This window comes from Corapipo altera, unplaced genomic scaffold (assembly GCF_003945725.1).
Source record: "Corapipo altera isolate COAL_440 unplaced genomic scaffold, ASM394572v1 61016, whole genome shotgun sequence".
Classification (NCBI taxonomy): domain Eukaryota; kingdom Metazoa; phylum Chordata; class Aves; order Passeriformes; family Pipridae; genus Corapipo; species Corapipo altera.
In genome coordinates this window covers 346,991-371,531 of record NW_020885063.1, presented here as the reverse complement: position 1 = coordinate 371,531, position 24,541 = coordinate 346,991, and the positions used below count along the sequence as shown (strand labels likewise).

General features: G+C 46.6%; 1 protein-coding gene across 1 annotated transcript in view; it reads left to right on the top strand.

Moving 5' to 3' along the window:
* ANTXR1 (ANTXR cell adhesion molecule 1) overlaps positions 1-24,541 on the top strand; it is a 104,065-nt gene that overhangs the window by 1,808 nt on the left and 77,716 nt on the right. Inside the window, exons 2-9 of the mRNA XM_027669024.1 lie at positions 8,278-8,349; positions 8,979-9,050; positions 11,482-11,563; positions 12,527-12,560; positions 14,178-14,257; positions 15,943-16,011; positions 18,035-18,115; positions 24,201-24,261. Of these exons, the coding sequence (XP_027524825.1) occupies positions 8,278-8,349; positions 8,979-9,050; positions 11,482-11,563; positions 12,527-12,560; positions 14,178-14,257; positions 15,943-16,011; positions 18,035-18,115; positions 24,201-24,261 (551 nt within the window). The remainder of the gene's footprint in view (positions 1-8,277; positions 8,350-8,978; positions 9,051-11,481; positions 11,564-12,526; positions 12,561-14,177; positions 14,258-15,942; positions 16,012-18,034; positions 18,116-24,200; positions 24,262-24,541) is intronic.

Below are 24,541 nucleotides of genomic sequence, written 5' to 3'. Positions count from 1 at the left end.
CAAACCCAAACAAACCCAGAGCATGATTTTTACTGCAGGGAGCTTTTGCAAACTGCATTTCTTTGGAAGTTGAAGCAGGATTGAAGGTTTTATCAAATCTGATGGATGTGCTGTGTTATTCCTCTGAGCTAATGGAACTTTAGCAGGCACTTAATTCAAGTCCTGTTCTGTCCCCTTCCTAAAATCTGTGATTTTGTAGCCTCGCTCAAGAGATTATGGATTTGGGTGGAAACTGAAGCCTTAGGACAAAGTTTAAAGCAGGCAGGCTGTCCTCAGCATATCCAGGTATCCAACAAAAATCCTGCTTTGACAGCTGCAGGATTTCTGTTTCTTGGACTTTTCTGGTGCAGAAATGCACCAGATCTGCTGTAAAAATGTCCTTGGTGTCCAGTGGCATTTGGAGGAGTGTTGTGGTGTTTTAGCTGTTGGGGAGTACAATGTGCCATGGACCTGGTTGTTTAACCTCTGATGAGAGGTCAGTTATCCCTTGTCCTTTATCTTTAAAACTTTCATAGACTCACAGAATGGTTTGAGTTGGAAGGGTCCTCAAAGATCATCTGGTTCCACCTCCCTGCCATGGACAGGGAACCTTCCACAGACAGTTCATTTCTCAGAGGCCAAGCTGAATTTCCAAAAGAGCTGAGTCTTATTTAGCCTGGATTTTCTACCTTCTGCTTATCTAGAGAATGTTTTCCAAAATGCTGCTGAAGTCCTGAATGCAGAGAGAGGTGATGCCTGTAGAGGCCTTCAGGCAAAGTATGAAATGATAATAGTGGATTCAGGAGTCACTGGTTTTCTTTGAAATAGGTCTAGAAATGATTACAGATTATTGAAAGTGATAAAGGACTCTGAAGCAGAAGAGATTTAGACTTTTAAGCCTGAAATGTAATTTCCCTGGTGGAAGGAAGCCATGAAAATATTAAGCAACCTCCTTTCTGGGATCAAAGGAGTGACACAAAAACAACAAACACAGGCTGGAAGCCACTGGTGCAGGAGCCCCGAGCTGACCCTGTGCCTGGGTGGATTTAGTGACTCCTTGAGTGCCTCCAGTGCCCTGTTGGGAGCAGCTCGTGGGACATGTGCCAGGCTCTGCACTGGACCCAGTCCTGGTCACAGCTGGCTCTCAATCCCAGTGCTGGCCACAAGAAGCCCCTTCAGAGTGACCATGTAACCCAGGCTGCTCTCCTGGAGGGATGCTACAGCTCCCTGCACTGTTCTCCTCAGGAGACTCCTGCAAACCCGTGGAGCAAACTCCTGAAGGCAAACCAGGTCTCCTCAGGTGTCTGTGGGCAGCTGGAGACACAACCCCCTGCACGTGGCACGCTCAGAGGACCTGCAGCAAAGCTCCCATTTCTCATGGTCAGGAAGGGGAAGAAAATTAGGACTCACCCATTCAGAAGTAATGCTCCACAGCCTCAACATGCCTGTACCAGAACAAAACCCACAGTGCCCCCAGCTGTGCCTGCTGGGCCCGACCCCCTCCTCCCTGTGCGTGTCCTTCATCCTCCCAGAGCTCTCACACCCCCAGGCAGCAGCAGAGGCCTCTCCTGCTGGGACCACTGGACCTCAGGCTGGCAGAGTTATACTAAAGACATGGACCTGCTGAAGCAAGTTTAGAGGAAACCACAGAGCTGCTCCAAGGGCTGGAGCCCCTCTGCTCTGGAGGCAGGCTGGGAGAGCTGGGGGTGCTCACCTGGAGAAGAGAAGGCTCCAGGGAGACCTGAGAGCCCCTTCCAGGGCCTAAAGGGGGCTTACAAAAAGGAGGGAGAGGGAGTTTTTATGAAGGCAGAGAGTGACCGGACAAGAGGGAATGGTTTTAAACTGATAGAGAACAGGTTTAGATTAGATGTTAGAAAGAAATCCTTCCCTGTGAGGGTGGGGAGGCCCTGGCCCAGGTTGCCCAGAGAAGCTGTGGCTGCCCCATCCCTGGAAGTGTCCAAGACCAGGTTGGACGGAGCTTGGAGCAACCTGGGCTGGTGGAAGGTGTCCCTGCCCATGGCAGGGGGTGGGACTGGATGAACTTTAAGGTCCTTCCAACCCAAACCAGTCTGTGATTCCGTGATTCCATGTTCCAGAAGTGATACAGGCTCCCTAGAGAACGGCAATTTGGGTTGAGCCAGCTCCTTGCCAAGTAAAACTGAAGCTGTCACGCTGCTGTGGGTGCAGTGCTCCAACTTTGGAGGAAAGCACAGTTTGCCAGCTCTCTCTAGAACCATTGCCTGACATGCAACAAACTCCATAGGACAAAAATCCTGCCACACACACAAACACTTAACTTGAAATTCTGAGCGGAAGGAACTGTATTCACATGAACTAAGGCTGGATTAATCCTTTTCTCTTGTCCTTTGATTGCAAAATCTCAAATTGTGGCTATTTTCTCAGTTTAATCTCAAGATGTTTGCTCTTTAGAGTACAGTTATGTGCTATTTGATCTATGCAGGATCAAGTCACACCTCAAAGTGGAGGTATTACCAAGGTGAGCCCAGTGTTGTGGCAGGTAAACCTGGCTTATCTTGAGAGAGCTGGCCCAAGAAGGCCTGTCCTCTTGTGTTCCTGTGGTGCTGAGGGGGTTCATGGATTGAGGCTCCCATAGGCAGGAGTTGGTGCCAAAAATTTACAGCCAGATGTGACCTAAGACACAGGGCCTTCATTAAGAATAAGGAAGCAGTGAGATGTTGCTAAAAGAACAAGCATTTGTTTTTGCTGATGTTGTCCAGTTATTCTAAAAATATCCTCCATGTGACTAATTAATGGTGACTGTGTCCACCCCCTAATTGACATGGTACCCAGTGCTGTTGTGTGGAAACCCTGCACAAGCACAGCTGGAACATGTAGAGGCAGCTCCCAGATTAATTCATTTGCAGGTAGAGAGGAAGGAATGAGAGCTGAGCCTTCTCAGCAACCCTTTGCTGTAGCCTCTGTGTGTCACAGGGATTATTTCCTGTGCTCTTGCCTGTGATGTGCAAATAATGGGGAATTTATCCCCACGTGCAGAAAACACACAGGGAACTGTACATGTGTGAAAGAAAACTTGGCTCCAAGAGATCCCTGGCAAAATGAAGCAAGTAATCCAAGCTGCTTCCTGAGATCCCTTCGTTACCCAGGCAGACAGGGAGTCTGTTTTTAACGGGTTGTGTTGCAGTGAAACTCCTGCTCTAGAGGGGCTGGTGGTTCTTTCTCTGACTGTATCTCAAGCAGCTGTAGCTACCATGACTGCAGTGGGATTATGTCCAGGTTTACACTCAGAGAGGAAGATAGAGGGACCATAGTGGGGTGGACATACCAAGCAGGGAGCCCAACCTGCAGGAGCTGCTCCATCCCCTGGGAAATGTGAGCCCTCCAGCACAGGAGCTCCCAGAGCTGGGGCACGTTGTACCTGCTCTCATCAACAAACACAGGCCTTCGGGAGGGAATGGTGACACGGAGTGTCTGCAGGAATGGAATCATGGAATGGTTTGGTTGGGAAGGACCTTAAAGCTCATCCCTTCCACCTCCTGCCATGGGCAGGAACACCTTCCACTATCCCAGGTCGCTCCAAGCCCTGTCCAACCTGGCCTTGGACACACCCAGGGGTGGGGGAGTCCACAACCTCTCTGGGCAGTAGATTGAAAACCATCTCCGATCTTCGCTGACCTGGTCAGTGATTCCCTGATTGTTTTTCCAGGATCACAGGCTTGAATCCAGAGCAATGGATGCATTTTTTTGGATGGCAGGGCTCAAGGATGCAGAGGGATAGTTTTTCTCTCTGTTACCATGAGGGCTGAGGGAGGCAGGGTGGAGGAATTTGTGCATTCTTGTGTCTTTTTGCTTGTTGCCTGAAGGAATGTCATTAACTCCTAAGTCTGCTGAGGGCTTGCAATTGCAATGAACCAAGTTAATGTGTGAAATCCTTGCCAGTCAGGACCTGTGGATGTGCTTTTTACCCAGTGGAGCATCTAAGGTAACCATTCCTTGGTAAAAGGGATGAGTAAGAGCTCCCTGACAGCCAGGATTAAGTGTGTGCCTGCACACTCTGCACTTCATCAACTACTTGAGGTAAATTAAGTCCATGGTTACTTGTTTTTTAGTTGGGTCTTTGCATATCCCCTGCCAGCCAGGAAGAGAATGTTCTTGGCCTGTGACTGGGTTTAGAGGCTTGTCCTGCTCTGCCCTGGATCTTTAAAGACCCTGTGACCTCAGGAGTTTGGCAGTGTCTCTGGTGAGCTGTCTTGTGTGAAGTGTGGCACAAGATAATAGTGTTTCCTCAAAGAATTGCATCACCTCTCCAAGGTCTCTGTGCTATGCAGGGTTTTCAAAATTCCTCCTGAATTATTTGGAAAGACAAAGGAGACTTTTTGGCTTGCTTGTGTTGTTTTTAAAGAGCTCAATAGACAGATAATGCACAACTTCTTAGGTAAATGCCACCTCTGAGAGACTTCTTGGAGTTAGTCCAAAACCAAGGAAGTTTAAGGAGATTTTGGATCAACATCAACCTCTGAACCAGGTGTCTTTGTGTCCTTCTGTCAGCTGCAGAGCACGTAACTCATGTGGGGGCTTGGTTTGTGTGTGGGCTTGATTCTGTGATTCCTCTAGTTTGTGAACCAAATAAACCCACAGGTATTCTGAGAAGGTGAGAAGGTGCAGTGACAGAAATGGAAAAACGGAGTCTAAAAAGTGCACAAAAGACAAACTCTGAAGAGGTTTGAATTGCTTCAGCTTTGGGCTCTGGTGCACCTTGTCCCAGGGAGCAGGAGGAAAGCACCTGCTGGAGGAAGGGCTTTGAGCAGAGTGTGGCTCTGCTGGCTGGGACCACAGAGCGTGTGGAGAGTCTCTCTCAACACTTGCGTTCAGTTGAGATGTACAAAATGCCAGCACAGTTGTATCATTCTCTTGTTAAAGAGAATGGTTTACTTAGGCTTAACTTCCATTTATTGGGCTCTTCTCCAGAAGAGAATTTGGCACCCTCACCACGAGCCTTTTCCTAAACTGCAAGTTTATAGCATCAATCATTCAGCTGTAAAATGTTGGCTCACTGATCATCTTGTTTCTTTTGGGAGTATGAAGAGACAACTATTTTAAATTTGGCATTTCTTATCTTACATTTGACTTTAGAAATACTTGTCCTACCCAAGGCCCTTGGCCTCCCTCAGGAGAGGCTTTACAGGTGGCAAGTGTCTTTTGCTGTGTGGCTGCTGAATGACACAGCTCAGACTGTGCAGGTGGACACTGTAAGGTAATGCTGGTTTTGCAAACTTTCTGTTGGCTGCAAAAAGGTTCATTTTATTGGTTTTGTCCATTTTATGCCAAGTGAAGACTGTAAGAAGTCTGAAGTTGTTTCAGAAGATGCATTTTGTGTATAAGGGGAATACTTTTTCCTCAGTGCAGACCTGGGCATTCCCAGCCCCTGACACCTGGGCTCAAGTACAGACAGAAATGAACCCCCAGAGCCTGAGTTGTCTGGCCACAGGTGGGAACTTGCTGTGCAAGGAGGAACAATGTGTGGTCAGCAGAAGCCTGAGCCTTCCTTTTGGGACCCTGTCAAAGCTTGCTCTGATAGAGCTGAGGAATAAATGGATTGTAGACTATTCCAGTTGCCCCAGTTCGGTGCCTTGGGACCTGAAAGCAGAAAATATCCTCCTTTGGTGGATACAGAGGGTTTGGGTTTATGATTGTTGCAGTGCTAAGAAGTTTTCCTAAAATGGGTATTCAACATTCTGCTGCTCCCAAACTTCAGGTTGTTCCTTGTGTGTGTTCACAGATGAGGTTTCATGGAAAAATATCCATAATTTGTGTTTCAGAGGGCATAAAGATGGGACTGTTGGCAGGGGAGCAGAGTGAGAATGATGAAGGGAAGGAGGTGCAGCACAGCTGAAGCTGCACTTGTGTGAAGAATTAAAAAGCACTGCTTACCTGCAAAAACTGCCCAGGTAACAAGACCAGCAGAACAAGAGTTGCAAAGGCAAAGACTTCACAGGATGTGCTGTTCCCTTCCTGACTGGCACATCGTTGAACTGAGGGTCAGTTCTGGGTTTTAAGCTTTATTCTGGCAAATGCTCTTTTCAAGATGCACGACTGCAGAGCCATGGGCAGTGTCAGGGCTTTGGTGTGATGGCCTGCCTGGATCCTCTGAGGCTGGATCCCCTTCCCAGCTGCCTGGCTGCAATGGGCATTTTAAGGGATGATCAACTTCTGTTCACAGAGGAGGAAACAACCCAACTTTTGAAGGCTGATGGAGCTCCCAGGGCAGTGTCTGCCAGTGTTTTCCCTGAACAGGAGGCACTTGTCTCACCTGATGGCTGGAGAAGGTTGGGAAGGGGCTGCTTGAGGAAGGGTCCCAGCTTCACATGTCTGGTACCAGATGGTTCAGGAGACGTGTGGAACTTCACTGAGGTGTGTTTTTTGAGAGGTAGGAATATGGTCTAAACAAGATACATTTCACTGAGGTAAGGACTAATTGGTTTGTGGTTAACCAAGCCTTGGCTTTACATGTCTTCTGGAGGCTGATGTGACCATTGCTTTAAAGTCAAGTGTTTCTTTTATGCCTCACATATAAAGACAATAAATACTGATTTTCCAGGCCAGTTCTAGGAAACTACTTGTGCTATTTGGCATTGTTGGGACTGTTGTATTCAAGGTCTCAGAGTTATTCCATAGATCCCAGGGCAATTTGCTCCTGGGGTTGGGATTTGTGTGTCTCTCTCTGTTCTATCAGTTTGCAGTTTGGATGCAGTGGGAGTTAAGTTCCTCATTGGAGAGCAAGTCCTGATGTACCTTACCCTTCATCTGTTATGACACCAATATTCCCACTGTCTGTGGTTTAATTAGTTGATCAAGACCTTTGCTATTTTAGTCCTCTTTGTTGCACATTTGTGTGTAGAACAAGTCATGATTTCAGGTCCTGGTGTGATGGAAGACAGCCAGGAAGAAATTTAGCACTGATAGCAGTTGCTTATGATCACTGAGCTCTGCCATCTGTCCCACAGCCCTGCACAAAACGGGTGACTGGAAGGGGACCTTTGAAGAGGGGCTTTTGGTAACGAGGCCTTTTGGCAACAAGAGCTGGGGAGTTCACAGTTCTTCCAAGTGGACCAGATGCTCTTGTCCCTGTGCAAAGGTCCTCACTGCACGTTGTGTTTGGACAGACTGGCGTCACACAGAGGAAGAACAGGTATCCTGGAGCAAGAGGGCAAAGCCAGGGCTTTACTGAATGGCTGTAAAGGAACACGAGGTGTGGGGGAACAGGGGAGGAATGTGTGTGACCCCACAGCAGGTCTGAGTGCTGGCTGTGCCTCCAGCACTGGGGTCCTGCTCTGGGCAGCCAGGCTGGGGGCTGGGCTGGGGGAGTAGGGTCTGGAGGAACCCATTCCTGGCTCTGCATTTGCTCCCTCAGATCTGAGGTAGGACAGGGCAGGGAAGGTCCCTTTTCTTCCTGTAAAGTGAAAAACCATCACCTCAAATGTTCATCTTTTCTTCCTCAGGCTGCAGATCAATGAGGTTTCTGTTAAAGCTGGAATGGTTATTTCCCCTATAAATATTTCTAATTGTAGTCAATGAATTAAGTAAGTGATGACACTTTTATTTTCCAACTCTAGGAAGAATTTTTTTGGAATTTTTTTTCCAATATTAATATTCCAGTGTTAATGGAAGTGTTTATGCTAAAAGGGGCATTTAGTGCTGAAAGATTCTGATTAACCTAGTTCTTACAACATAAAGAAGAATAATCCAATCCCATTATAGCCCATAGTTTATCCTCTCGAGGAGCAAAATTAGTTTGTTTTGTCTTTAGCTGAGGTGTGAAAGAATTAACCGGAACAGTTGAGACGTGGACTAAGGTGTTTTACTTTTCATAGTGTCTGGCACAATGGAAACCCAAGAGAAGTTTAATAATCTGTTCCTCCAACTGTGTGTTATTCTCAGAATACACTCGAGCTGAAAGCTCTGTGTAATGGTTTGGAAGTGAGTGGGTGGAATTAATCTAAAACACTTCAGAGAGAAGGTCTTCACTCACACAGGTTTTGTTTGGTTAAGGCTGTGTTAAGGTCCAGCCTAACTGCCATGTGTTATTGCCAGGGGCAGCCTCAAACCCTTGTATGGAATGGGAATTATTCTTGCTTTTCAAAGTTAAGTAGGAAATGTCATTTACAGTTCAGTCTCTCCTTACAGGAAGAATATGGGCAGTGAGTGGTAAACAAAATAAAGGCAAGTGCTTGGCTGGGCAAGGTGTGACAGGACCCAGGGCTGGGAAAGCTACAATAGCAGCAATTGAACTAATCTGTCCTGTAATCATTGTCTCCCTAGGTCAGGAAGTGTCCTGCACCACTGGAATGAGATCTATCACTTCGTGGAGCACTTGGCCCGCAAGTTCATCAGGTGAGAAGTGCTGCAGGGCCGGGGTGGGCAGCGGGGACCAGTGGCTCCCAGTTCAGCTGAGCTGCTTTCCACTGGGGGTGGAGGGAGGGTTCTTAGTGCTTTCCTCAAGTCATCCCAATGGCTGCTTTTCCCCAGATTTCTGTCACGTGGGAAATAGGAGGAGATAAGCTGATTGTTCCCTCTATTCCTGCCTGCCTAGATCGAGTCTTACCCTTGTGGGGAAGGAGTCCTGTTTGAGGTGCTCCTGAGGCACACAGGTTTGGGTCTGCAGGGAGGGGCCTGTGGCTGTAGCTTTCAGGCTCTGAATGACTTGAGACTGCATGGAGAATCCCTCAGGATATGGAATGTGTTATGATAAACACAATTAGCCTTCCCTCATCTCCGTGATGATTCCAGGATGCATTTAAGCCTTTCTTGCTTCAGCAATCCCAAGGTTGTAATGCAAGTGCTCTTTACAGGGATGGTTTGTCTTGACTGGGAAGGCCCAGGGAAAAGCACCTTCTGCTGCCTCCTCCTGTCTTTGCCCCTGTTAGTTATAACTGAGAGAGCAGAGTGTCCTGTGTGGTTGGGGTTACACACACAGGAACCTCTGCACCAGAAAATTAATGTACCTCTTTTCTCTCCTCCAGCCCTCAGCTGAGGATGTCCTTCATTGTTTTTTCAACTAGAGGGACAATTCTAATGAGGTTAACAGAAGACAGGTAAGAAGAGGTTTAAAGGTGCACAGCACCTTTTGTGTCCCTTCACCTTCCTTGCTCAACGATTCCCAGTCCACTGTGAACAGAGTTGTGACACCTTTGTGATTCTCAATTTAATTGTTTGAACCACCTGCCCATTTTCATATCCTAGAATACATTAAGGGCTCTCAAGGCAGAGGTTGGCTTCTTAAATTTTAAATGTCTTTTCTGTCAGCTATTGGGGTTTTAGCTCAGACTGGTTTCATTGAGGAAGCTGCATTCCACAGAGACTCAGGCTTTTGTTGGAGAACAAGAGGCTTGTTGCCTGTGAAACATCCTTTGGGAGTTTCTTCTGCAAACAAATAGGTGAAACTCCCTTCCCATAAAAACAGACTTGAAAGCCAGAGGTGACTCCCACACTCTTGAGGTGGAGGGGAATGTGATTTCCTCAGAGGTCTGAAGGGATATTACAGACAAACAGTGTTTGAGATGGATTGCAAGGGGCTGTATTTTTTGGCAATGGCAGTTTGATTGCCATGTTTCTGAAGCGTGTTCCTGTCACTCCTTTGTAGATTCCCAAGTTAATCCCAGTAAAATCTGTGGGATGGAGTTTTTTATTTTACTCTGACTTCAAGGAGAGTTGGACGAGGTCCTTAAATCGCTCTCGCTTCCTCTGTTAACTTCATTGCCACGTGGAGCAGAAATATATGTAACACATGTGTAGGGTGTATAAGTCAGCATGTGTTTTACATATTGGATGTCTGAAATCACATACCAGAGCAGCTCCCATGGAGGAACAGGGAGGAAACTGGCTGCCTTCCTACAGAGCAGTCCACATATACCCCAGCCTTACAAATGCCATTAACCCCAGCCAGCCTAAGCAGCCCTTCCTTGCCACTTACTGCAACAATAAGGATAAAGAGAATAAACCATATTTAACTGGGTGCCAGCAGTAAACCTATTCCCTACCCCTTGCTGTGTCCCACCCTCTGAACACACCCCACTGCAGAGATACCTCATCTGCTAAGGCTCTGAACTAAGAGACTGAAGTGTTCCCCATGTGGAAATGTATTCCATATTTATCCAGCTGCCCTGAAAATGTTGACTGGGAACAGGATATTGATATGGTATTAGTCTAAAAGCCAGCTGACTGCAGAGCTGCTGCTTTTTATTGGGGGACAGACAAACAAGGTGTTGGTCCTTTAGTTCCCACTGGCCTTTCTAAATGGGGAAGGTGGAGTGGTGGGAAAACCTCCTCTGCCTTGTCTGTGCCTCTGTGTGGTGTATCAGCCTCTGAATGTGAAGACTGAGGGTTCTGAGCATCCCTTTTTGGAAAAAGTCTGTGCATCTGATGGGACTGGATTGGCGTATTCTAAACACCTGTGCTGTGGATTTGAAATGTCAGTTCACCTTTGAAAAATGGTGATCACAGGAAATGCTCCATTTTATATTCAGCTTTGGCTTGGTATGTGCATGGGTAGCTGAGAGGAGGAAATCTCTGCCACTAGTCCACCTATAGCAGTGTCTAACTAGTGTCTAACTGGTTTGGGAATCACAGGTACAGAATGAGTTCTCAAAAGTTTGACAATTCAGCCTGTTGCAAAAGCAGACAGTCTTTTTTTTTCTCCCTGGGGGAGTCACTGCTGTGCTGACTGAACAGTGTTAATGCCCTGCTGCAATCAGCCTTACCACGGATCTCCAGTGTGTGTGACCACACAGTCTGGGGTTTCTGAAGTAGTTAAAAAATGCAGGGACCAAACTGACTTCTGGCATGTCCATGTGGTCCTGCCTGCAGTGACTTCATCCCTTTCCCATGAAGATTGTGGAGTTTGCTGAGATACACCCCACACACTGCAGGGTGTTATCTTGTATTAAAGACTTCTGGCCTGCGCTTGGCTCCCAGAGTTTGGTGTCTGCCACTCAGAGGAACAGCAGATGACTGTCTGCCCTGGGTACCCTGCAGCTGATCTCACCGTGCCTGGGATTCCTGAAAAGAATTCAAACAGATCCCCTGAGTCATAATGAGCCATTGGGAAAGGCTTCAATCTTCGAGTCAGTTTGAACAGGAACTGAAGGTGTAATGGCCAAATAAACTGGGCTGTTTGATTATGTTTGTTTAGTCAAGTCAGCAAACACAGTGAGGAAAGTGAGCCAGGTGAGTCGGCTGCTGAGTTTGACCAGGGAGCATTTATTTAGGAAGAAATGTATGAAATGTTTGGATATTGAGGAGATGCTGCTTCTGTGAGGCTTTCCCCAGGCTGTGGGAACAGTGGGAGCACAACTGCTCTGTTTCCCACATCCTTGGAGAGGTATCTACCCAGACTTGGCCTATGTAAACATTGGGTTAACTCCTTTTCCCCCCCTCTGTATTTGGCTCTGCCATGCATGTCCTCTCCTGGATATCAGCTCCCCAGGAGCTGGATCTTGGATCTGACAGTGTCTGCATTCCTTTCAGGGAGCAGATTCGCCAGGGCCTGGAGGAGCTGCAGAAGGTGCTGCCGGGTGGAGACACGTACATGCACGAGGGATTTGAAAGGGTAACTAAGTGCAGGCTGTGGTGCCTCAAACTGTGTCTGCTGCCCCTTGGGAAATGTAACGAGAGGAATATGGCCAATAACTCCCTGGTGGGTGAGTGGGACAAGGCCACAGGTACAGTGAGGTGTGAGTGGGCAGTGCTGGAGCTGGGACACAGGAGATGCAAACTCCACCAGTTACCTTTATTTTTGCCTTCATCTTTCAGGAGGGAGCTGCCTTTTCAGTTTAGGACACAGCAGAAGGCTTTGGCATTGTAATCCCACGTGTTCCTGAAGGATGGGAAGCTGTCAATCCTGCCTAGAGTAGCCCTGTTAGAGTTGGGTGGGGGCTGAGGCCGTGGCTCCAACCTGTTCTCACTGGTGGCCAAATAATGCTGTGCAGATGTTATTGCTTGCTCTGACCTTCTTCTGGATGGGTTTTTTAATATATTTTACAAGCTCAGGAGTCTCTCTAAACCTGAACTCCTGCACTCCCTCCTACTTCTGTCCTACACATGTATTTGGGAGGACTTTGAATCGTCTGACTGTTGAAAATGCTGAACTGTCATTGTTCACATTGAAATGTGAGCACACAGCAGAAATTCAGGTGACCTGACAGAGACTTGGGTTTGTTTGCAATTGGAGTCATTGATCTGGAGGTGCTGGGGAATATTATTATTGGGCCTGGGATGTTTCTCAGGGAGGAAGGTGAATGGGATTTTCAGAGAGCAGAACAGTGGGAGACAATGTTAGTGTTGGTCTTAGGGTTGGTTTGACTGAGCTGTGCTTTGATAAGACCTTGAAGTAACCCAGTCAAACCCACAGGCAAGAGCCCTGTTCTGGGAAGGGTTCAGATGTCTGAGAGCAGAGGTCATGTGTGAACTGCAAGTCCTCACTACCATCTTCCCTTTCTTTCTGGTGCATGAGTAGATGCCCACAAAGTATTATTATTGATTTATTACTAATAATCTTCTGATTTAATTTCAGGCAAGTGAGCAGATTTACTATGAAAATGTTCATGGTGAGAGACTTTTCCTGATCCATTGAATGTTTTTTTTCTGTTTTTGACATAACTTTAACAGATTTGAAATGCAGCTTCACTATGGGAAGGGTGGTGTAAGGCTGCTGCTCTTACAGGAGTGCAGTGCTGGTCAGTGTAGTGTTCCTGAAAGGGACAAAGAACTGGTGGAGCTCTAAGGAGCCAGAGCTGGAATGAAAGTGTTTCAGGCCAAAAGTGAGAAGCCAGCCTGGCTGAACTGCCCACTCTTACCAAAACTGTCTTTGTTCCTTTTGTTTGAGGACTCAGACAGCCATTTCTTCTTCCTTCTCAAACATAAGAATGTGGAGTTAAATAAAAGATTTTTTAATAAGCAATTATTAAAACCATCAGTAATTGCAGACAATTGCAAAAATGTTTGTCCTTCCCTGTAATTAATGTAAAATCTTTCTGCACTGCAAAGCCTGAAGTATGAATATAAATATTGCTTCAGAAACCAAAAGACAGACAACCAGATGTTTGAGTACAAAGCCAGGCCTAATGGTCTCACAGGGCTAATCACGAGTAAGAGAAAGTCGTGGTTAAGTCCACACAGCTTTGGGACTCACCTGTAAAATATGCCTGCAGGAAAATGGAATAGCTGGAACAGCTCAGTTTGGGATTGATGATGCTGTTGCATGCTGGTGTATGTATCACATGTAAGCTGTTCCCACCACGTGCACGAAGCACTGGACAGCTGGGTCCAGCCTGAATGTTGGGCTGTGTGTTTTAACAGCTCTGTGCTTGTCCTTGCTCCACTCCAAGGAGGGTTTATCCCACCTGCAGGAGGTCCAAAGGCTCCTGCCATAGTCAGTGGAGGGAGAAAGGCATCTCTGGAGGTCGTTTGCGCTCCTGAATCTCTACCAGAAATGTTCAGTTTTTTCCATGTCCTACAGAAGAAGCCTGAGCACCTGAGTTTGGGATCTTCAAGGGGAATAACCCCACATGTTGCTCATTGCTTGACTTCCTTGTTGCATCATTACCACATTGTTGAAAATCGGGGATTTCTAAATAGCACTAAGAAATTTTAGGTGTCAGATGTCTGTTCTGCAGCACTTGAAGAAGTTGCCTGTTTGGAAGGGATGATTACAAGGTTTAATGGTATTGCTGAAATGTTGAAGATTTTAGGTCATTTCCTACTATCTCTGTTTAGATCCCAATTGAGCTTTTTATTACAAGCTGGAAAAAACCCCTGTGGATTTCTTGAATTGATAAAATTAATAAAATTATTTTTTACAACATATATATTAATATAATTAATAAAATCAGGAACTAAATAGGAACAAATCGCATTGGGTTTTTTTGATGGCTGCAGCCTAATCTACTGGTCTGAAACACTGAAATATTGAGGGGCTGTCAATTGAAACCATTGGCACATCAAAAGGGTGGGATATAAAACTGGGATTGAAGGCAGGTGCCTGAGTGAAAAACTGTGGAGAAATTTATGTCTCCTGAAAGCTGGTTGGCTGGAGGGAGGGAGGCCATGAGCTTGACAGTTGCTGTTTCTGGCCCTTTGGGTGTGCTGAGAGGCATCAGGATGTTTTCTAGGGTGGTTTAGCAAACACAATGAAACCAAGGGCCTGAAGGAGTTTGTGTGTTCAGGTTACAGAACCGCCAGTGTCATCATTGCTCTGACGGACGGAGAGCTCCACGAGGACCTGTTTTTCTACTCTGAGAGGGAGGTGAGTGTCTCACACATTTTCAGTCAGGGAGACAGGGAGACGTCTGGGCCTGCTGCTTTGAAGGCAAAAGATAAGGAAAAGCTTTTTCCCTTGTGAAAAAACTCCACTTCGTGCTCTTTAGACATGAATCTTAAGGATAACCATTAACAGCAGCTTCTGACTCATCACAGCTGAGACTGTTCATGGGAAAGGAGAGGGCTTTGAACTTCCAGTTAAAAATAAACACTGGAGGAAGGAGTAGTTCACAGCTGAGAAGTTTCAGTATTGACTGGATTGCTCTGGGAAATACCTGGATCTTCTCACTTTCACTTTTCTTCTCTCACAAAAAGTAAAGGCTGCAGAAGGAGGATGGTTGTTGTTCCTATAAACTTCTGTGACATCAGGAAACCTCACAGATGATCAAATCCAAAATTTCCACAAATATTTCCACGGTTCAAACACATATTCTCAGCATCCTCATTAAATTAGTGAACTATGCAAGATGTTAGCTAAACAGTAGGGTGAGCATTTAAAGCTTTGCTGCCCTTTGGACAGTCCTCTCTGAAGAGATGAACCAATTTGCACTTGTCAGTCAAGCAAATTAGGATGACCTAAACTTGGAAGATGGTATTTTTGCATGAATTTGTTATGGACAGATTTTTTCCTCTCAGTCTGTCCAAAGCGCAGCTTTAAATCCAACAACAACAAAAGGAAAGGTTTTGTAGAGTAAAACCAATACTGCTACAGCACAAACAAATGTCCTGGATCTGCAGTTCCCCTCCTTGCTCTTCATCTCCTTTTCTTCCCTTCTGAAATAAAATACCCACAAGAAAAGCAAGTTTGTTTTTAGAGGTGAATGAACAAGTTGAAAGGTCAGAAGTGTTCCATTTGTTTTGGTTTGGGGAGGAGCAGTTAAGAGCTGGTAGGAGGAGATCCTGAACTCGGCTCCTACTCTGGGAGCTGCTGCAGTTGTTTGGGCTGAAGCTCCCCAGTGTGAAACTGGAATGAGGCTTTTCTGCTGAAGCGCTTCGCTGTGGAACAACTTGAATTGCTACAGTCTTCTGATACAGTCTGACTTGCTGCCATCTGTTCTGGGAAGGGGTTTTGGTCAGGTCAGGTGTTCTCGTTCTAATGACTTAAATTGTACTTATGCATTCGGAGCATTTGCCTTTTGTATAGTAAATGCAACTTCATCTTCAATGAAATAGCCTGGAAAAATCAAACCTGTGCATGTCCCCCCTTTAGTTTAGGATGCTGTGTAAGCAATGGGAGTGATACAGTTTTGTAGCAGATGGAATGAAATGTCTCTCGCCTACATGTATCATAAGTCCAGGCACACCTCTGAAACAGAAAACACCAAAGCATTTTAGGTTACTGTTGTACTGGGATGTGCCCTAAATGATGCAAAGAAAATTGATTCAGTCTGTCTGACATCTTTTGGGAAGCTGAAGTCACTCAAGAGGTGAACTAACTAGGTTTAAAAAAACCACCAAATACCTTGGGATTTGCTTTACTAAACAGTAGCTACTCTAGAAACAGATAAAAACCGAATTTACAGAGTCAGGGAGGAAAGCTTTTAAAACTCTCCTTTGACAAGCCCTCCCTGCTCATTAGGCAGAGGAAGACTAAATTTATGATTAAGACCTTTCAGAAACCTGCATCCCATCCCGTTTGCTTCCGTGTCATCCTGCCTTTCCTCGTTCCAGGCGAATCGGTCGCGTGACCTGGGAGCGACAGTGTATTGTGTGGGTGTGAAGGACTTCAACGAGACCCAGGTAAAGAAGGCTCCTGCATTGTCTGAGGTGCTTGGCAGAGGTGCAGGTTGAACATGGGTACATACTCCTGAATCCCCTTCTCAAGGTTCCCAAGTGGTTTTCCTCTCCTTCTGTCGACTGTTTGACGATACGAAGTGCCCACCTGAAGTGGTGGGTCTGGTGTTGGGTTTAAGTCCTTGTCTAAGTCTCCAGCTGTGGAGAGCTGCCCCTCTGCCTGCCCAGATACTCTTGGTAACGGTGCAGAAAAGCAGAGGAAAAGACACCTGAAGAAGAGCACATTGTCTGGCCTGAGGAGCAGGCTGTTGGACATCTTTTCCCCACACAAATATTGCCATAGAACTCCTCAGTTTCAATCCAGGGTTTTCTTTAGGGGAAAACTGTGCTGTCAAAAACAAACACCTTCATTAGTGACAGTAATAATTCACACTGTTTTCCCCTTTGATAGTCTGACTTCTAAATTTGTCATATGCCCATGAATTATATTTCACACACTAACAACTGACATTTTTCTGACATGAGCGAAACACTTGCACAGCCCCAAAGTAGAGGCTGAAAGACTTTTTCTAGGTTTTCATCTTTCAAAAAAGGAGTCAAACCAAACTTGGTTTAGAACAGTCTCCTTCAAACCAAACCCAGAGACTGGTGCAACCCAGAGTAAGTCATAGAAAAAGCAAAGAGGAAATAAAGATGCCAAAGAGACCGGATCTAAAGCAACAGGCCCCAGACAGCTGCTACTTGAAGGCATTTAAATGCTGAAGAAATTAATTGGAATTAGATGACTGTGTCTGAAGTCCCAGAATGGACCAGGAGGAGGACATGGGGAGTGAGTTGAGGAAACTGTAAACATCCTGGTTTACAGAGGCTTCTGCAGCTCTGCCAACAAGGAATGAGCTGCTTTTCTGCCCTTCTTGGAGCAGGCAGGGGAAAGTTGCCTGGAATATTTCTCTGGATGCAAACCAGGAGGTTGGCAGCTGGGGAAATGGGAGTTGTGAGTGACAGGAGCTGGAAAGGTGGAGCCCGTGGGGTTTAGGGAGGAATGTGTGGCTGCTCTGCTGCCTCCAGCTTGCAGTGCTACAGGAAAATCCAGAGAGGCCTTCTGGGCTGGGTTACCTCTGCCAGGGGAGAGAATTACTGGAACAAAGGTTGGCCTTGCAGCAGTAAAACTTGAGTCTGCTCCAGCAGATGCATGGAGAGCTCATTACTGCTGAGTTGGGCTGAGATTTTGGGCTTAACCCTTAGTCTGCCACTGGCAGCTGGACCTGCATGAAGCTCTTTCCAGGTGTTGTCCTGGTTCCCCTTACCTTACCACCACCTCATGAAGGTCCCTCTTCCTTGTCATGGAGGTTTCTGGATGCTCCCCTGATAGCTTTTAACCTCCACTTGGTAAATATCTCCTGAGAGGTCCCTGCTTTCTTCTTTTTGGCTCTTTAATGTTTGAGTGTAGGACTAATAGTCAAACCTCTGCCCTGACAGGGAAGGTGAGTCAGGGCTGTATCTCCAGCTGGGGTATAATTTCATAAAATCACAGCATCTTGAAGGTTGCAAAAGTCCTCCAAGATCAAGTCCAACCTTTGACAGAACACATTTTTGTTAGCCTTCTCTACATGTGAAAATACTGAATCATTTTGGTTACTTCCCTGGTTTAAATGTGTCCAAGTGTTTTGCTGCCTGTGTTGATGCTGTGGCCTGTTTTGGCTGGGGAGTTACTGAGTGGGGTGGTTTACAATCATGTAGGAGACAGCTTTTGCACTAAAGGCTCTGGGCACCACTGAAAGCCACGTGAAGTCTTGCTTTCAAAGTTAAAAGCCCTTTTCTGATCCTTTCTAAAATCAATCAGGCTAAAGAGATTAACTTTTCACTGCTTAATAAACCATAATACACTGGCAATCCACACAGAGTACTTGAGCATTTGAGGGTTTTATCTGCAAGTGGATGAGTCTGGAGAAGTCTTAATTTGCTGCCTGCTGGCTAATTTATGTCATTCTTTGCATTTCTGTTTTATTTCCTTTCCCTGCTCTGTCAGCTGGCTCGGATTGCCGACAGCAAAGATCATGTCTTCCCAGTGAACGATGGGTTTGAAGCCCTTCAGGGGATCATAGACTCTGTAAGTACTTTTAATCATGTGTTTGCAGTTTGGTTTTCCTGTGTTCACAAGGACCTGCTTGAAAAATCACTTAATCATTTGGTCCAAAGAACTGACCTTTGTTTGTACTAAAATCGCTACTTCGAGGTCAAGTTTATCAACTTTTAGCCCAAAGATGACCTTTGTCTGTCTCCCTCCTTGGTGGGAAGGAACTGAGTGAAGGAAGAGGCACATGGTGACAGTCTGTGACGTGGCTGCCCCAGGCAGGGACAGCAGGGCTGTGTTGGAGCTCATCCTGTGCCAGGGGTCAGGGCACTCTCGGATCTCCATCTGTCCCGTTCCAGGGGATGTGCTGCACTGCTCCCTGCTGGAATGGGGGAAGGGATCCTGCTCTGTAGGCCGAAATCCCCAAGCCTCTGCTTTCTGCATTCAGCCTCCTGGCAGATGGGCTGGTCTTCTCCTCCCCAGATCGAGGTTTCCCTATTCCCAATTCCTGGCATTCCCTGCGGGAACTGGGTGGAGCATTGAAGAGCTGGCCCATTTTGAGTGGCTGGGCTAATTAGGGTGCTTCCCATGGCTACAAAGGATCTGTATAAGGACATGTGTGTTCTTCATTTTGGAAGAGCTGATAAAACCCAGCTAAAGGTCCGATGTGGAGCTGGGGAGGGGGGCACACGGGGGGGGTCTCACATTTCTCTGTTTACAGTGGTTACACACTATTTTGACAGTGTCATACCAACCAAAACCATTCCCTCAGCACAGGCTCAGTTCTCCCTGGTGCTCTCACATGGAGATGGAATACAATCCCTTGCTTACTGGTTTTCCTGGCACTGTCTGAGCAGTGCCCCAGCTCTCTCGGACAGTCAGGTGTTGCTTGTCACTTCAGAAAGCAACAAAACAAGAAGAACTGCTTTGCTCGCCCTGCATTCCATTTGCAGCTGTTTTTAATGAATTCCAGCAGCAGTTCTGACTCCCTTCCCAGTTATACGGAACAGCCTTCAGGAACCCAATCAAAAACTGCCTCAGCTGAGCTGACTGGTGCAAGATTTCCCAGCCCTGGGAAGGAGGGTCACAGGGAAGTGCAATTGTACAGTAATGAATCCATGACCTGATCACTTGGATTTGAGTAGAGCCTCTGCAGTAGGCTGGGGAGAAGGGAAGTGGGTTTGTGTGTGAAAGGAATGACAGGGAGGACATTAATCACACTGTAGAATAACATAAACAATCTGTAGATTCCTGTTCTAGCTGGAAAATAAGGTCCTTCACTCCTTCTTTTCTTGTCCTTGCCAAAAGCATCCCTGTGTTGGAGCAAACAAAGCATTTGTGGTCATGGGAAAGATGTTAACAGTGAAAGGGCCCTGGGATTTGGAAGCTTCTTTCAGTTCCTGTGTAAGAGTTGGCACAGCAAGGATGCTCAGCCACTGTGGAGGGGATTGATTAAGCTACAACCTGCTGGTTATCTTGGGGGGGCAAAGATCAAATGATGAGCCTGCGGGGATTAGTGCTTGAATTAACTCTAGAGGGTTGGTTTTACACTGCAGGGCTTTGGTGTGACTGCCAGGACTGTTCCCTCCTCCCCTGTCCTCAGGAGCAGGGCTTTCCCAACCCTCTGCATGTGCAGAGGTGCTGGAGACCAGCTCAGATGGTCAGAGCCTGGTGCTAATACCTGTTGCTAATAACTCCAGGCCTGTGGGCTCAACCCCTGCACGGGCCATTCACTTAGAGCTGGACTTGATGATCCTTGTGGGCTCCCTTCCCACTCAAAATTTTCTGTGATTCTGGGAATTTGAAGTCCCCCTGGGATGAGGCAGAGGGTGGGAGCTGGGAGTGGTGGAGCTCAAGACAGGCCTCAGCTGGGCCTCTCAATCTGCTGAGCAAAGATGTTCAGGGTGGTGAGGCTGCAGATGTTTCCATGCACCTGCCCTTCCTTTTTTGTGAGAGCCAGGGAGTTTGGAGGGAGCAGCTGCAGGGAGATGTGCTCAGTGTGGTCCTGTCTCCTCCAGGCACCACCAAGTTATGGCTCCCCTCTGGAGACTGTGCTTAACTGAGGTGAAAATCCAGTCCCACACTGAAGCTGTGCTTAAAAACATGATCCTTAAAGTGGGAGCTAAAGGTGTTCAGTGCACTGTGGAGTTTGGTCCTTTCTCTCCTGTGAGTTCCAATCTGACTTTTTTATTAAGCAAACGAATTGCTTTGTCTTCCTCATTGTGAAAAAGCCACTGCTTAAACTTCAGCTTCCCCCTGTGTAATGGGGATTTTGAGTTTGTCAGGAGAGAACAAGCTGGTGGAGAAGCAGACTGACTGATTGCTGCAGGCTGGGGGTCTCAGGGAAGGAGCTGAAGTAATTTACTAAATTTTCCTTTACTGTGAAAAATTTGTGCAAATCATAACCTGTCAATTTAAAGCAAATGGAGCAAATCTTTGAAGGAAAACCTGAAACAGCTTCAGTGACTGCTCAGTGTGTGTCTGGTAGGAGTGCTGGAGGCAATGAGCATGAAGCAACATGAAAGTCAGGATGGGATCCTGTCATGGCTTTGCTTTGAGCCTGTAACAGAAGCTGACTGAGGAGCAGTCAGAAAAACTCCCTGATCCTTGGCATGTGTTAAACCATGGCAGCAGCCTGGAATTTACCTCAGAGATGGAATCCTGGGTCCCTTAGCAAGGAGCCCGAGTGAGCTGTTGTGGACCAGTTGTGATGGATTAGAAAGGAAGAAGTATGAACCACTTTGTGGGACTGTCCCCTGTCTGTATAAATTGTACAAATGATTCATCCTTTTAAGCTTAATTCCCTGTGTACTCCCTTAGGACCCTCTTGCAGAGGATATACCACCTACCCTTGATATTTTTCAGGACTTGTCTCAGCTCTTGGAATTGCTGTGGCAGTTCAGAACTGATGTGACAGGTCAATGTGCTCCTTCACCCCAGGAAATCAGAGCTGGGAATACACTGTCCCTGAATCCTGGTGTTTCCTGGGACAAACTGCAGTGCTGGATATGTGCGGGGGGGGAACTTCGGTGACAACTCAGTGTGAGCATCTAATAGGCAAAGGGTGAGAGGTGTGGTGATGGTTTTGTGTGCCCATCCTGAGCTGGCTGCTCAAACTTCACTGGCAGAGGGATAAACTGTAGATTCCCTGGTGCAGGGAGAGGGCTGAGACCCCCTGAATGGGGGAGAGAGACGAGAAAAAGTTAATTCCTTTGCAAGATACTCTGAATCTGTCTTCTATCACAGCCAGACTTTCTGCACAGGCCAAAGAGCAAGTTAACAACTGGAGCCTCTTGGCTTACCCATCCCAGCGAGAGGATGTGAACCCCCAGTCTCCACTGCACAGTGCTTCTCATTAGTTTTAATGGTATATAGTCATGCTTTCTACTTCTTTCTTCCCCCAAATGCATCTTTAAAAAAGACTTAAATGTATTTATTTTACTTAGCTCATGTAGATATTATTGGACAGGAAACACTTCATAAATAAATGGCTGTTTTATAATTGGCAACAGACCTTGGTATTCAGTAATTGAACAGAGCCTGCTAATGAGTACCTGGCCTTAGACTGCAGGTCATTCCCACTAATGATAATTAGGCAGTAACCTTCTATTACACTTCAGCATCCTGTTTGCTAATGAGAATTCCCAAATTTGGTGAAAAAACTGTATAAGAAACTTCTGTGGTGAAATAATCTGTCTGTGTGTTTGTGGAGCAGAACACCAAGGCAAAGCTTCCAGCAGCTGCAAAATCTCATTCCCTGTTTTCCCTCTGTTTCCAGGGGTCCAGGTGACCTGCTGGGCTTCCCCTGGCCCTTGATGCCTCCCCTGGCAGAAAGGTCAGTTAGTCACAGGTAGTGCTAAAATCAGTTCTGCCCTGTCAGAGCTCCCTGGGGCACACAAAGCCAGGCTCCCACAGGGATGTGCTGCGTTATTCCTCTGGCATGTCAGCAAATATGGACAGGAGCCTGTCCCAGAGCCTGGAGATCACTGGAGCCCCATGGAGCAAAGGAGCAGCCTCATCTGGGAGTCTGAGCTGGGTCTCTGAGCTGTGCTGCAGGAGACAACAGGATGTGTCCTCACCAGGAGTGAGCACTGCTCCAAACACTTCCCTGGGTGGGTGCCAGGGCAGAGCTGCCTGAGCCCTGCAGGGACTCCCCACGTCCCCCAGAGCTGTGGTGGTTGTTCCTGTGAAAGTGGGGATGTGGAGTCAGTTCTCCCAGTCTGCCCTCGGGGTGGTTTATGGACCTGGGAGATTCCATCACCACTCTTCCATGAGATTTGCTTCCCTGGGGCCCCAGACCACACGGGGGATGAGCTGCACCTCCAGCCCCCAGGGCTGTGCACCCCTCAGAAAATAAGAGACCTGATGAAATCCTCTACAGTGAAGGCACTGAAGTCTTTTTTGAATGTATTTTTTAACAAGGAAGAGACATAAAGGAATTCTTTTGCAATAGTTATTGCTGCCTGATTTTCACTTTAAGTTAGGGTGGGTGCTTGGAGCATTGGAAACTTAATCTAAATCAAAATAAATATTGCAGTTGGCACTGTAAAAAGCCATTAGGGCCAGTTTTTTATGGTTGTGTAAAAGGATTGGACTGAACTGGGAGATCTGGATCATCTAATTGAGACACCTGCTATTCCACCCCCATCCAAGCTAGAATGTTTACAAAATGTTTGCTGAGTAGAAGTCCTGAATCTCAAACTTAATCCTGTGAGGTTTGATTTTATTTAAAAAAGTATTGATTGTATTTTACATTCTTCATGTTTCTCCTTATTCTGTCTTTCAGATTCTTCTACTGCTTCTCAGCTCTGTTCTCAAGTGTTGACTTTCTCTGTTTCTCCACTTGACAGTTCCTGTATAACCTTGTTCCTGCAAAGCTTCCCTCTCCTCACCTGCCACCAGCTCAGGCAGTCCTGCCTCCTTCAGTCCCTTGGTGCTCTCAGTCTCTACCAGCCATGCTTCTGAGTAATTCAATCTTCTCCTTAAAACTTCTAAAAAATAAATGCTGGCTCTCTGGGTACCTTTTGCAATCAGGTATTTGAGGCAGCGAGCCGTGATTGTGGAGAAAAAAAAATGTTATCTTTTTCTTACAGAATTTATTGTATTGGTTGCTGTTCTTTCCTTACAGATGTTTCAGTTTAAAGTTGGGAAAATAGTTTTCATGTTGAATTTGAGTCATGATGCTTGGCTGACATTTCCTTGCCTCTTGGAGCCGACCTGAATTTTGATCAGTGTTGCCTCAGTCAGGGGCTGCTCAGCTGAACCCCCGTTCAGCAGTTCTTGGTCCTGCTCTCTCAGGGGTCACAGGCACTGGCACGGCTTTGCTGGGCACTGAAGAGTTGGACTTGGTTTTCAGAGCAGGGCAAAGACCTCAAATAACAGCTGGGGCAGTTTCAGCACCATGTGGGAATAACCAGTGTCCAGCTCAGCTGGCTCCTCCTGCCCTCGAGCGCTTGGCCAAGCCTGGCCCAAAGTGTAAATCACTGTCTACACATACAGTGGTTAGAGGCAGAGACAGCCGTGCCAAAGACATGCTGCTTCATTTGAGTTTGGGTGAAGTAAACAACAACTGGCTGTGCATTTGATTTGAAGTCACAAGCAGCTTTGAGGACACCCCCAGGTGTGCTCTCATAAATCAGGTTAAAAGCGAAAGAAGTTGTAACCCCTGTGGCTGAGACCTGAGAAGTGGCTCTGTGGGATGTTTTAATGCAGAGCTAAACAGCTTAGCCTACACTTGTGCTGTTTTGTTGGGAGTCTTGGGCTCCAGAATAACTTTGGAGAGGGAGGTGTGACTCGAAGGGAGGGCGATGACGGTGCCTCCGTAACCCTTCAGAGGGACCCGTGGCAGGTGCAGAATAACTGGTACTGGGGACTAGGGCAAGATTGCACTGGGATGGTGGAGAGCTTGGCATCCATCACCTTCTAACAGCTCAAGAGGAGCAACGTCACCTGGTTGGCTGGTTTAGGTGAAAAGCTGAGATTGTGCCATGAATGCAAAGTGCACCCTTGAGTTAAGCGTTAATGTGAGAATGAGAGCACTCATGCTTTCAGAGCTGGGTTTCTGTAGCAACCAGCTACAGTACCAGCTGAGGTACTTCATGACATTTTGTCTGTCTTTTAGATTTTGAAGAAATCCTGCATAGAAATCCTGGCAGCAGAGCCTTCCAGTATTTGTGCAGGGGGTAAGTACAACTGAGGCCACAGTCATTCATGTTGCCTAAAATACAGCTTTCAGTCCATCTCTAATTGCTGGAAAGTGCACAAGTCACTGATTACCTGGGGCTAAATATTTTGCCTTTTTTTTGGTTTTTTTTGTTTCATTTCTTTTTCACCTTAGAATAGTTTGCACAGCTCCCACTTCTACCAAATTATGTCAAGTGGGATTTTCTTACAGAAAAGACCTGAACTCCATACTTTCCCCTAAATGTTCTTCTGTCAAAGCAGTCTGTCTTACTTGGACTG